General features: G+C 50.5%; 1 protein-coding gene across 1 annotated transcript; it reads right to left on the bottom strand.

The window, feature by feature from the left end:
* Positions 1-436: 436 nt before the first annotated feature.
* On the bottom strand, positions 437-11,863 carry CRYBA2 (crystallin beta A2). Its single transcript, XM_086958448.1, has 5 exons — positions 11,820-11,863; positions 6,052-6,229; positions 5,268-5,409; positions 2,109-2,251; positions 437-675 (listed from the first exon to the last, which is right to left on the bottom strand). The coding sequence occupies exons 2-5, from the start codon at positions 6,207-6,209 to the stop codon at positions 528-530; spliced, it is 591 nt and encodes a 196-aa protein (XP_086814574.1). The 5' UTR covers positions 6,210-6,229; positions 11,820-11,863; the 3' UTR covers positions 437-527.
* Positions 11,864-13,067: the final 1,204 nt, after the last annotated feature.

The following is a 13,067-nucleotide window of genomic DNA, read 5'->3' as shown; positions in this document are numbered from 1 at the left end:
GAGATAAAGGGACAGGAGTTGAAGAGGCATGAGGTGTGTCTATGCCACCTAGCACTGGTATCTGGAGTGCCTGGAATTAATTGCATAGGCCACCGGCTTCTGAGCAGAGCATTTGGCACTGCCGCTCATTCTTTTAGAAATGAAGTCCCCCTGCAGAGACAAGTAATGCACTACTCTATGAGATGCCATGATTGTTGATGCAACTTCCCTGCAGTAGAACTTTGACATGAGGCTTTGGGTGGGGAGAGGTCAGGTGGGTACCAGGCTCTACCTTGTGAAGGCTGTGGTGCGGCTCTGTGTTATCCTGTGAGAATAATCTGTAAGACGTCCAGCTCCTGACCGCATCAGTGCAAAAAGGCTCTGGAGTGAGAGTGGGGTGCGTGAAGAGCTGCCTCGTATAAAGGATGACACAAAAAGTGGAGAGAGAGGGTGTACGTTTGTTCAAAGAAATCCTTTATTAGTTACACGTCAGTATCTCACTTCAAGGGTCAAGTAAAAGCCTGGGGACCGGTGACCAGGAGCAGATCTCAGTGCTGGATCCTGCGGATGGACTGGATCTGGTTGGTGTGGGCCTGGGTGCTGTACTCGCTGTAGTTCCGGTACTCCCCGTTGTGCTTGTCGCGCTCCAGCACGTACTGGTACCCTCTGTAGCCAGGGTACTGATAGGCCACCCAGCTGCAAACATTGGAATAGGGCGAAAAGAGCATACAGCAAATCAGTCCACATATATTTACTGTCACAAATGCTACCACCATTACTTCCTGCCAGTAGCTCTTCATTTAAATACTGCTTCCTGTATCCAACTTAGCCGAAACATGTTGTTTCCCGCCCCATTGATGGCTTCACTTCCTGTCTTTTGTTTCTAGGTAATCAGCGCCCTGGAGACCTTTTATCACTTTCTGCATTCATACATATCCCTCAACCTCTTGGCTCAAAGATGAAGATGAGTGTTCAATGGAGGTCCCATTAAGGTGAATTGAGATTGAGCACTTTTTTAGAGGGTGATATAAGTTCGAACAGTGGATGACCCCATTAAAGTCTAAGAAGGAATTTTGCAGGGCAGTTGATTACAAGTAAAAAGAGGGTGATACCCTCAAAATGCTGGTGAGTTGAAAGGTATGTCTACATTGATCCAGACAAGTTATGTCCTGCCACAACTATTAATTTACTTCCTGAGTTTAGTATTAAATTGTTGTCATTCTGGCCATTCTCGATCACCCGCCCGCACTATATCTAGTTTAAATTGAAGTTTCTGAGTCCCTGAATATGAATATTAGAGTCTCAGATCTATCAAATACATCAAATCTTAGCACGCAAAAAGCAAGAAATCCAGGGGCAGATGTATCAAAATACCTATTTGCGATTCTCAAATAGCGATTTTTTGAGAATCGCTATTTGAGAATAGCAAAATGGTATGTATGTAAAAATTCGCTATTTTTTAGCGATTTCTTAAAATTCCTTAATTGCGATTAGCAAATTGCTAATCGCAATTAAGGAATAATTTCCCATTCATTTCTATGGGCCTGGAGGCCCGTAGGAAGGAATGGGAAGTTATTCTCAATTTGCGATTCGCAATTTGCTAATTGCAAATTGCGAATAATTTCAAGGGTGCAAGGATGTCTAAAGGACACCCTGCTGCACCCCTGAAATTTACATGTGTGCGCATATGGCGCACATACATGCCCTAAGGGCATGTAGGAGCACCACATGGCACCTTTACAAATGTCAAAAAGTGCATTTGTAAAAGAATTTGCAAATTAACACCAACAACAAGTTGGTGGTAATTTGCGATTTCTTAGTGTAAATACGCAAAACCTGAATGCTTCATACATAGCATTTTAGGAATCGCAATTTGCGATTCCTTAAATGCTGACGCAAACTTAGTGAATCGCAAATGATACATTGCATTTTCTGACTTTTTTGTCGCAAGCGCTGCTATTTTGCGATTCGCAGTGTTTGATACAAAAAAAAACGTTTGATACATCTGCCCCCCAGTCTTTAATGGGCTTTAAAAATATGTGTTGTGATCCCAAAGATTGTCAATATAATACAATTGCTCTTTGGATCCATGCCCTCTCCAGCCCGCTCCACCAGCCGGCATCGCTTACCTCCCAGAGTTCACTTTGATCGACGCCACCTCCTTGTTGCACCAGCCCATGGCCTGCAGAGATGGGAAGTCATCGCAGAGCTCAAACTTACGCCCCTGGAAGTTCTCGCCTTCATGCAGGGTCACCTTGCTGTCACTGTGGTTCTGTTCCAAAAAAAGAGAAGGGGTCAGCACCTGTGATATGAGCTCTGGGTGGTGGGACCTCTGCCTCTCCAGCAACTGATGGGCATCTCACATGGGCTCAAAGTACACACAACACTTGGATGGTAGGCGAGTTTAAGGGCACGTGCTGTGTTTATTGTTTGATCCTGGAGGGTGTGTTCCTTCTCAGAGCTCGTTGATTGTGTTGGTTTGTTGACAGTGGGTGTCGCCAGGTAGTCAAAATTGTAAAGGTTCATACTTTTCATAGTCATTGAGGTTTACAGCGCCGACAGAAGATCATTTTATCTTAAAAACATTTAGCAAGGTATGTCTCCCACTAAAAGTGTCAAATTGGGGTGTTTTTATCCTGAAAACTTTCTTTTAGGTGAAGTTTTCTACTACTATTAAATTTGAAATCTGTCAGCTCAATGACGTCTGTGAAGATTGTCAAGTTTAAAAAAACGCCCAAAAGTGGTGTAGAAAAACCTTTTCAACACCACAATAACTCCATGATATTTTTTGTTGACCTTTAGAATAGGTGAATGTATAAGTCAATGAATGCATAAAACTTAATACATGAATGAATGTGTGAATGCATCACTCAATTATTTAAATAAAATAGCTTTGTAATCCGAATCCCCTCATTGTCCGGGAGGGGGAGGGGAGGGCAGGTCAGGTAAGATTCAGAAGCATCACCGTAGTTTTTCACAATAGTGTGCTGGATCTTGGTGCTGGTGATTATAGGTACCGCGCTCCTTAGTGGGAGGCCTTGGACTGTGAGGCTCATTTATACTTTCGAGTGCCAGCATGCTTGGGGGTTATTATGCGATGGGCTTCCTAGAAAGAAGTGATTTACCTTATTGCTGATGCATTTGGTGTTCTTTGCCTGAGTGGTTTTGTGTAGCAGGTTAGAGACTTAGATGGTGATTTGGGTATCCACAAGGGAGCTAGTCTGATGATTTCAGTGTCTGGGACATCAGGGTCTTGGGGGTCTTTCTGTGATAACCTGCGTGTGATATACTTCACCTCGTGAACGAAGGGGACAAGAATATTTTCTCGACAAAGTGGAGCGAGTTGGTATCATTGAAACTGGAATTGATGGTAATACTGTCTGCTGCTGGGTGCTGCTCTGTGTGGTGAAAGGGATCTGGAAACACGTCATTATTCTACGATGTGACTACTAGGCTTAGAGCCTTGCTTCTGGGTGTGACTGCCATCGATGAGTGGCGGCTCTTGAAAAGATAGCACCGGCCTGGTTTAGATCTAGGCAGACGGGTTACTCCGTCGCAACGGTGACGTCACAACGGCGACGGGTATCCCGTCCGCTGATATTCAAATCCCATAGGATATAATGGGATTTATATTTTGGTGGACGGAATATCGTCACCATTGTGACAGAGTAACGCGCTTGCCAAGATCTAATCCAGGCCCTCTGTGTCCTCTGAGATGGATTTGAGAGCAGTCTCTCAGATGTCTTCTCTCTATCTTGGTGTGAAACTCCAATATTGTGAATAAAGGTGCAGTTGGGGTCAAGGTCAGCATGGAGATGGGACTCAACAATTTGTAAGAATCTGGGTTATGGTGGGTGCAGTCCCTTAATTCCCCAGGCTGTGTAGGTATCCTTGTAATCCTGTCCTGTCCTGACTTTCTGCCCCTCTCCATCAGATTGTCCCCAGTGGCCTCAATGTCCTTGAGCCCAGATGCGGGAGTTGTTCTACATTCTTTTTCTTGCTGCATCCACAGGCCACTGACTTTGGTGGACTGGACTTCACCAAGTAGGTACCCCCCCCCCCCAATTGATGTGTTTTGAAAGGACAGCTGGGATTCCACAGCTGTCAGGGCCGTGAAAGCTGGGTTTACAGACCTCGCAATGACTTTTTTAAAGTTTGCTGAGGTGCTTGGTAACATTTGTAAGTTTGGAGGGGGGATTTTGAAGAATGGAAAGCTCTGTGGTATTCTGTAGAGGAAGCTTCTGATCGAGGAAGGAAGTTGGTGATGGTTGGACATGAGTGTTTGTTATGGTATGGCAGACGGTGGTATGACGTAACAGGTGGTACGAGTACAAAGGCATCGCAGCTGAGAGTGGCACTTCATATTGGGTTGGTTTTTCGTTGTCAGGTGCTGAGGACTTTCGCTGTACTATGTGTGCGTGAGGAGGTCAGCTGCGGATGATTGTCCTGTGTTCTATGTTATGGTGGTTCATGATGATTGACTGAATGACCACTATTTGAGACCGGTGGTAGAAACTGTTATGAGTGTGTATTGTAGCTAGGGATGTGCATGTTTTATTTCCTCTAGCATATGTTGTGAAGTTAGTGATTTTCACTATTCACAAAGTTTGATGGTTTGAGTTCACCAGTCTCCTTCCAACTGGTGTTTGTATGTTGGGAAGTAATGTTCACTGCATAATGAGTTTGAATCTAATCGAAGAAAGCTTAGATAGAAAATATATGATGACATTTTCTGTGAATTTACCTTTTTCTACTTAATTTGCCACAATTGTCATGCAAATGTGGTGTAGACGTAAAATGTGCAACTTTGCTAATTTTGCAGAAAACTTCAAGAAGGATGTAAGAAAAATACAGTATGTGCATTTAATAAATTGTAAATTCAATGTCATTTGGATAAATGTTGGTGATGACGAGTGGGTATGATGGCCTGCCGAAACGTGGCGATGGTTCTTAGTGTGTAACTGGGAGATTGCATGCGGCGATGACTGTTCGCAGTGAGATTTATCAAATGGGATGGTATGTGGTCTGTGCATTAGAGGTGGCTGGGATGGCTGTTGGTGATGCTTGTTCAACATCTGTATTTTGGGATGGCTGTAAGTCCTGAGTGTCTGCAGTAGGTGTTCTTGGGTGGCAGGTGGAATGTAATATGACGTGGCAGCTGCCAGTGGGAATTCTAGGCTGGTTATGGCTTACATGTGCCTTGGTTGGGCTAGCCTGGCTAGGGTACCATGAACGAGACAACATGGGGCTTTATACACAGACAGACAGACAGACAGACAGAAACTTACCGCACATTTGACAGGCCGGAAGGAGAGGAGGTGCTCGGTCCTGTATCCGCTGTTGCCGCTCCAGGCCTCCCACCGAGGGTAGTCCCCCTTCTCTAGGATAAACTGCTGCCCCTGGAACTCTGGGTACTCAAACCCAAGCCATCTATTGGAGGAAGACAGGAGATGTGTTAGTCACGTGACCAGAGGCACAGGCTTTTCCCTTCATCCGAATCGAGCGGTGACATACCCCTAACTCTGTCTCAACCCAGGTACCTGTGAGAGCTCTCCTGTTCTCCCTGCACCCACCAGTGCCCTGAACAGGCCTCTCACTGGGCCCTCCTCAGCGGGCTCTGTCTCAATACAGGTACTTTGGACTACTTGTTGGTTGGCTGTGGGCTCTGTCTGCCTCACTACTTACAGATATGTCCTGGCCACTTTCAGGACATGTGTAAATAGAAAATGTGTCTGGGACTCCAGGGCGGGAGATGGGTCGCTGCGCGTATTTTCAGGGTTTATTCCATCATGCCACTTATATTAAATGCATCCAGTAGCCGAGGTGTAGATCTGAATGAAAACTGCGGTTGTCCCAGTACTAACGCACCGTAGGGTTGTTTCTTTTTGCGGTGTTTTATATAGCTCGAACTTGACCCGAATCGGGTATCAGAGCGCTTTACATAGCCCCATCCTATTCTCGAGGCTGTTACTCAAACATGTAGCATGTTTTTGTACATACACGCACGCATGCGCACACACATATATATACTTATGCTCTCTGACCAGCACAGCTCATCATAACGCCACTTACGGGCCGTTCTCCACCTTGATGCTGCGGATCTTGCGGAAGCCCCTCTCCAGGATGTTGGGGCATTCGATCATGAACTCGCACCGCTTGCCCTGGAAGTTCTCCTCCTCCCAGACGGTCACCCTCCACTGGCCCAGGGTCTCCATGTGTTGGCTGGTCATTGGTATCTCAGTCCGAGGTTCTAAACTGGCAAGGATATAAAAACGCTTATTTCTAGGATTAACTTTCCTATGAACTTTCACATTGTTAGCAGGTGAGAAAACATGCATGTGTGCAAGGCTCCTTGACCAGGAGAAGGGCTGAGTGCCGAAACGTGTCGGTTGTTAGCCGATGAAACCAACACGAGACGAGTGAGAGCAGTCTGTTTTTGTTGATATTTGGAGAAACATTGTGGATTGAGAATGTAAGGGCATTCCAGCCCTGCCGCCTCTCCTTGCCACACATGGATAGGAGGCAGTTTGGGAATCGCGTGGAGAATGCCCCATCAGAGCACATAGACAACAGCTCCATCATTGGAAAATAAATCTTTGCGCTCATCAAAGACTTCACTTCAACAGTCGCCACAATTAACCGCATCCCCCTCACAAGAGCGATGTGACAACCTCTCAGAAGTCTTCAGTGACAAAATCAAAGCCGTACATAACAGCTTCAACCCTCAGCTGAACCCCTAAAACCTTCCCACCAGCCTACCCTCAAAAACCCAAGGAGTAACCCTGATGGTCTGCGAAATACTCACCATGGAGGAACCAGCCATCATCATGAGAACCATCCACACCGGGGCACCCACTGACCCTCGCCCTCCCCACATCTACAACATGGGGCCGTCTCTGTCAGAGAAGCGTCATCACATCAGGGATGCCTCCTCCAAGCCCAAGATGTTCCTGGAGGTCTGGAAGCATGCAATGATCAATGCACTGTTAAAGAAACCCTCGGCAGATCCCATGCAACTAGCAAACTACCACCAGATCTCCCTTCGACCCCACCTGGCCAAAGTGATGGAAAAAGCCATAAACAAACAACGCTACCACCCCTTCAATGCACCAACTCCTGGACAACACGCAAACAGGTTTCCAGCCAAACTACAGCACCAAGAATAACCTCATAGCAGCAACTGACAACATTAAAATGATCCTAGACTGTGGAGACACAGCAGCTCTTATACCACCTGACCTCGCTGCAGCCGTCCACGCGTTCTCCCATTCCACCCTGATCAAAAGAGTACACAAGACAGGCATCCAAGGACCCGCCCTCAGCTGTGTTTGTTCATTCCTCACAGGAAGAACACAGAGAGTCACCCCGCCACCCTACACATCAAAGACCCAGAACTTCAGATAGAGCCCCCCCAAAGGATCATCCCTAAACCCTACGTTATTCAACATCAACATGACTCCGCTAGTGGACCCCATCAGATCCTACAATATCAACAAACTCTCCCACGCTGGAGCATCAGGACTGCTACTCTCCCTGTCAAACAAGCCCCTACTACAGAAGAAACCTTTCAACCCACATGGCTCTGCTAGCCCCATGGATGCAAACCAACAGCCTTAAACTGAACACAGACAAAACGGAGGCAGTGATCTGTGGAGGGAAAGGCTCTCCCTGGGACTCTGCCCGGTGGCCCACTCACCGTGCACCCTCCCTCTTTGCCTCCACCCATGCAAGAATACGTGGAGTCATCCTGGACGACAATCTTGACTCGACTGCCCAAGTAAACGGAGTCGCCACCTGTGTCCCATCCTTGGGACGCTTCAAAAGAGCTTCAGATGGCTTCCCGGGGACCACCTGGAGAACCGCCACACAGGCCTCGGCCACCAGCAGACTCGACTACAGCAACACACTCTACGCAGGAAACTCAAGGGGTTGAAACTCTCACACATAAACCTGCTCTTTGAACCCTCACACAGGCTGGCGCCTTTACACCGTGTGTGCCTGTGAATCACCTGCTCATGGAGGTAGAGACCCTCATGCCTTCTGCTCCTGAGCATGACCTGCTCACAGGAGCAAAGACCCTCACGCCTTCTGCTCCTGAGCATGACCTGCTCACAGGGGCAAAGACCCTCACGCCTTCTGTGCCTGAGCATGACCTGCTTACAGGGGCAAAGACCCTCACGCCTTCTGTGCCTGTACATGACCTGCTCACAGGGGCAAATACCCTCACGCCTTATGTGCCTGTACATGACCTGCTTACAGGGGCAAAGACCCTCACGCCTTCTGTGCCTGTACATGACCTGCTCACAGGGGCAAAGACCCTCACGCCTTCTGTGCCTGAGCATGACCTGCTTACAAGGGACAAAGACCCTCACGCCTTCTGTGCCTGTACAATGCCTGCCTCAAGGGGGTTGAAGCTCTCACACATATAACTATCCTCTGCTCCCTCACAGAGGCGGGAGCCTTTACACCGTGTGTACCTGTGAATCACCTGCTCACAGGAGCAAAGACCCTCACACCTTCTGTACCTGTGCATGACCTGCTCACAGGGGCAAAGACCCTCACACCTTCTGTACCTGTTGATGACCTGCTCACAGGGGCAAAGACCCTCACGCCTTCTGTACCTGTTGATGACCTGCTCACAGGGGCAAAGACCCTCACGCCTTCTGTACCTGTGAATCACCTGCTCACAGGAGCAAAGACCCTCACACCTTCTGCTCCTGAGCATGACCTGCTCACAGGGGCAAAGACCCTCACGCCTTCTGCTCCTGAGCATGACCTGCTCACAGGGGCAAAGACCCTCACGCCTTCTGTGCCTGAGCATGACCTGCTTACAAGAGGCAAAGACCCTCACGCCTTCTGTGCCTGTGCAATGCCTGCCTCAAGGGGGTTGAAGCTCTCACACATATAACTATCCTCTGCTCCCTCACAGAGGCGGGAGCCTTTACACCGTGTGTACCTGTGAATCACCTGCTCACAGGAGCAAAGACCCTCACACCTTCTGTACCTGTGCATTACCTGCTCACAGGGGCAAAGACCCTCACACCTTCTGTACCTGTTGATGACCTGCTCACAGGGGCAAAGACCCTCACGCCTTCTGTACCTGTTGATGACCTGCTCACAGGGGCAAAGACCCTCACGCCTTCTGTACCTGTGAATCACCTGCTCACAGGAGCAAAGACCCTCACACCTTCTGTGCCTGTTGATGACCTGCTCACAGGGGCAAAGACCCTCACACCTTCTGTACCTGTGAATCACCTGCTCACAGGAGCAAAGACCCTCACGCCTTCTGTACCTGTGAATCACCTGCTCACAGGGACAAAGACCCTCACGCCTTCTGTACCTGTGAATCACCTGCTCACAGGGGCAAAGACCCTCACACCTTCTGTACCTGTTGATGACCTGCTCACAGGGGCAAAGACCCTCACGCCTTCTGTACCTGTTGATGACCTGCTCACAGGGGCAAAGACCCTCACGCCTTCTGTACCTGTGAATCACCTGCTCACAGGAGCAAAGACCCTCACACCTTCTGCTCCTGAGCATGACCTGCTCACAGGGGCAAAGACCCTCACGCCTTCTGCTCCTGAGCATGACCTGCTCACAGGGGCAAAGACCCTCACACCTGCTGCTCCTGTGCATGACCTGCTCACAGGGGCAAAGACCCTCACACCTTCTGTACCTGTTGATGACCTGCTCATAGATGCAAAGACCCTCACACCTGCTGCTCCTGTGCATGACCTGCTCACAGGGGCAAAGACCCTCACACCTTCTGTACCTGTTGATGACCTGCTCACAGGGGCAAAGACCCTCACACCTTCTGTACCTGTTCATATCCTGCTCACAGGGGCAAAGACCCTCACACCTTCTGTACCTGTGCATGACCTGCTCACAGGGGCAAAGACCCTCACACCTTCTGTACCTGTTGATGACGGCTTACAGGGGCAAAGACCCTCATGCCTTCTGTACCTGTTCATATCCTGCTCACAGGGGCAAAGACCCTCACACCTTCTGTACCTGTTCATATCCTGCTCACAGGGGCAAAGACCCTCACACCTTCTGCTCCTGAGCATGACCTGCTCACAGGGGCAAAGACCCTCACGCCTTCTGTGCCTGAGCATGACCTGCTTACAAGAGGCAAAGACCCTCACGCCTTCTGTGCCTGTGCAATGCCTGCCTCAAGGGGGTTGAAGCTCTCACACATATAACTATCCTCTGCTCCCTCACAGAGGCGGGAGCCTTTACACCGTGTGTACCTGTGAATCACCTGCTCACAGGAGCAAAGACCCTCACACCTTCTGTACCTGTGCATTACCTGCTCACAGGGGCAAAGACCCTCACACCTTCTGTACCTGTTGATGACCTGCTCACAGGGGCAAAGACCCTCACGCCTTCTGTACCTGTTGATGACCTGCTCACAGGGGCAAAGACCCTCACGCCTTCTGTACCTGTGAATCACCTGCTCACAGGAGCAAAGACCCTCACACCTTCTGTGCCTGTTGATGACCTGCTCACAGGGGCAAAGACCCTCACACCTTCTGTACCTGTGAATCACCTGCTCACAGGAGCAAAGACCCTCACGCCTTCTGTACCTGTGAATCACCTGCTCACAGGGACAAAGACCCTCACGCCTTCTGTACCTGTGAATCACCTGCTCACAGGGGCAAAGACCCTCACACCTTCTGTACCTGTTGATGACCTGCTCACAGGGGCAAAGACCCTCACGCCTTCTGTACCTGTTGATGACCTGCTCACAGGGGCAAAGACCCTCACGCCTTCTGTACCTGTGAATCACCTGCTCACAGGAGCAAAGACCCTCACACCTTCTGCTCCTGAGCATGACCTGCTCACAGGGGCAAAGACCCTCACGCCTTCTGCTCCTGAGCATGACCTGCTCACAGGGGCAAAGACCCTCACACCTGCTGCTCCTGTGCATGACCTGCTCACAGGGGCAAAGACCCTCACACCTTCTGTACCTGTTGATGACCTGCTCATAGATGCAAAGACCCTCACACCTGCTGCTCCTGTGCATGACCTGCTCACAGGGGCAAAGACCCTCACACCTTCTGTACCTGTTGATGACCTGCTCACAGGGGCAAAGACCCTCACACCTTCTGTACCTGTTCATATCCTGCTCACAGGGGCAAAGACCCTCACACCTTCTGTACCTGTGCATGACCTGCTCACAGGGGCAAAGACCCTCACACCTTCTGTACCTGTTGATGACGGCTTACAGGGGCAAAGACCCTCATGCCTTCTGTACCTGTTCATATCCTGCTCACAGGGGCAAAGACCCTCACACCTTCTGTACCTGTTCATATCCTGCTCACAGGGGCAAAGACCCTCGCCCCTGCTGCTCCTGTGCAGCATCCGCCGTACAGGGCAGAGACTCACCCTCTGTTCCTTGGTATCCCCGATAACACGTGGTGGGCACGAGCGCCCCTGCTGATGCTCCTCCCCTCTCTTCAAGAAGAGACGCGGCGCAGCGGAGAGAAGCAGTGCGGAGCGCTGTGCTGAGTCACCCACAGAGGGGCACACTCAGCGCCGAAGCAGTGCGAGGCGAGTGCAGCAGTGAAGTGCAGTGATGCAGGGGGGCACACTCAGCGCTGAAGCAGTGGGGGGCGAGTGCAGCAGCGAAGTGCAGTGATGCAGGGAGTTACGCTACAAGCAGTGATGGACGCAGCAGGGACACGCGGTCAGTCCTGCGGCCCTCGTGCACATCAATGCAAGACACCGGTGGCCCCCCAGGGCTGACCCGGCCCACCGCCGGCGCCCTGCGCTCCCAGCTCGACTCTTCCACCCCAGCCCTCCAGGCCCCCTCGCCCCGACCCCGGGCTCATACTCACGTCTGACGGGCACGGGTGCAGGCAGCGCTGATGCGGGGGCCCTGTCCCCGGGCCCTTTTATACAGCGCGCCCTCCGGATCTGCCGAGTGAGCACTTCGCCCTGCCAGCTCAGCAGCGCGGCCTCTGAACAGAGGCAACCTCCGGGGGGAGTGCGGCCCACCCCCCGGCCTGCCCGCGGCCGAGGCCCGGCCATTGTGGAGGGATCAGAGGCACAAAGAAAGTGCTGGTCTCTGCGTGTGAGGCTGGCACTGACGGCACTGCCCGGGCCTGCGGGTCAGCGCCTGGCCACGTGCTGCCCACCTCTCCCCTCCCCCCTGGGCCCCACCGGCCCGCAGACAGGACACAGGGGTCCACCGTGACAGAAGAGCTCTCTTGTTTGGGCTTGAGTCCACAAGACACTCAGTAGTAAAATATACCCTTTCCCTCGCTGAAGGACTCTATTCTCTGGGCTTTGTGTCCAGTGTCCACAGGACCCTCACTAACGAAATATACCCTCTCCGTGACAGAAGGACTCTTTTCTCAGGGGTGTGAGTCCACAGGAACCTCACTAGTGAAAATATACCCTCTCCGTCACTGAAGGACTCCTTTCTATAGGGTGTGAGTCCACGGGACCCTCACAAGTGAAATATACCCTCTCCGTCACTGAAGGACTCTTTTCTATAGGGTGTGAGTCCACGGGACCCTCACAAGTGAAATATACCCTCTCTGTGACAGAAGAATTCATTTATCTGTGGTACGAGTCGATGGGACCCTCACTAGTTAAAAATACCCTCCCCGTGACAGAAGGCTTTTTTCTCTGGAGGTGAGGCCACAGGACACTTCCTAGTGAAATATACCCTCTCTGTCACTTAAGGACTCTCTTCTCTGGGCTTTGAGTCCACGGGACCCTCTCCAATCAAATATACACTCTCCATGACAGAAGGACTCTTTTCTCTGGGGTGTGAGTCCACAAGACCCTCACTAGTCAAATATACCATCTCCGTGACTGAAGGACTTTTTCTATGGGGTGCGAGTCCACAGGACTCACACTAGTGGAATATACCCTCTGTGTGACTGAAGGACTCTTTTCTCTGGGGTGTGAGTCCACAGGACCCACACTAGTGGAATATACCCTCTCTGTGACTGAAGGACTCTTTTCTCTAGGGTGTGAGTCCACAGGACTCACACTAGTGGAATATACCCTCTGTGTGACTGAAGGACTCTTTTCTCTGGGGTGTGAGTCCACAGGACCCACACTAGTGGAATATA

Source organism: Lissotriton vulgaris, chromosome 2_1 (genome assembly GCF_964263255.1).
Source record: "Lissotriton vulgaris chromosome 2_1, aLisVul1.2, whole genome shotgun sequence".
In the NCBI taxonomy this organism is placed as follows: Eukaryota; Metazoa; Chordata; class Amphibia; order Caudata; family Salamandridae; genus Lissotriton; species Lissotriton vulgaris.
Note: the sequence above shows the minus strand (reverse complement) of the source record. Positions and strands in the feature narration are given on the sequence as shown.

Coding starts and splice junctions, on each gene's coding strand:
- CRYBA2 (XM_086958448.1), bottom strand. CDS start 6,209: ATGACCAGCCAACACATGGAGACCCTGGGCCAGTGGAGGGTGACCGTC. Junction 5,410..6,051: donor ATCAAGGTGGAGAACGGCCC/GTAAGTGGCGTT, acceptor TTCCTCCAATAG/ATGGCTTGGGTTTGAGTACC. Junction 2,252..5,267: donor TCCGGCCTGTCAAATGTGCG/GTAAGTTTCTGT, acceptor TTTTTGGAACAG/AACCACAGTGACAGCAAGGT.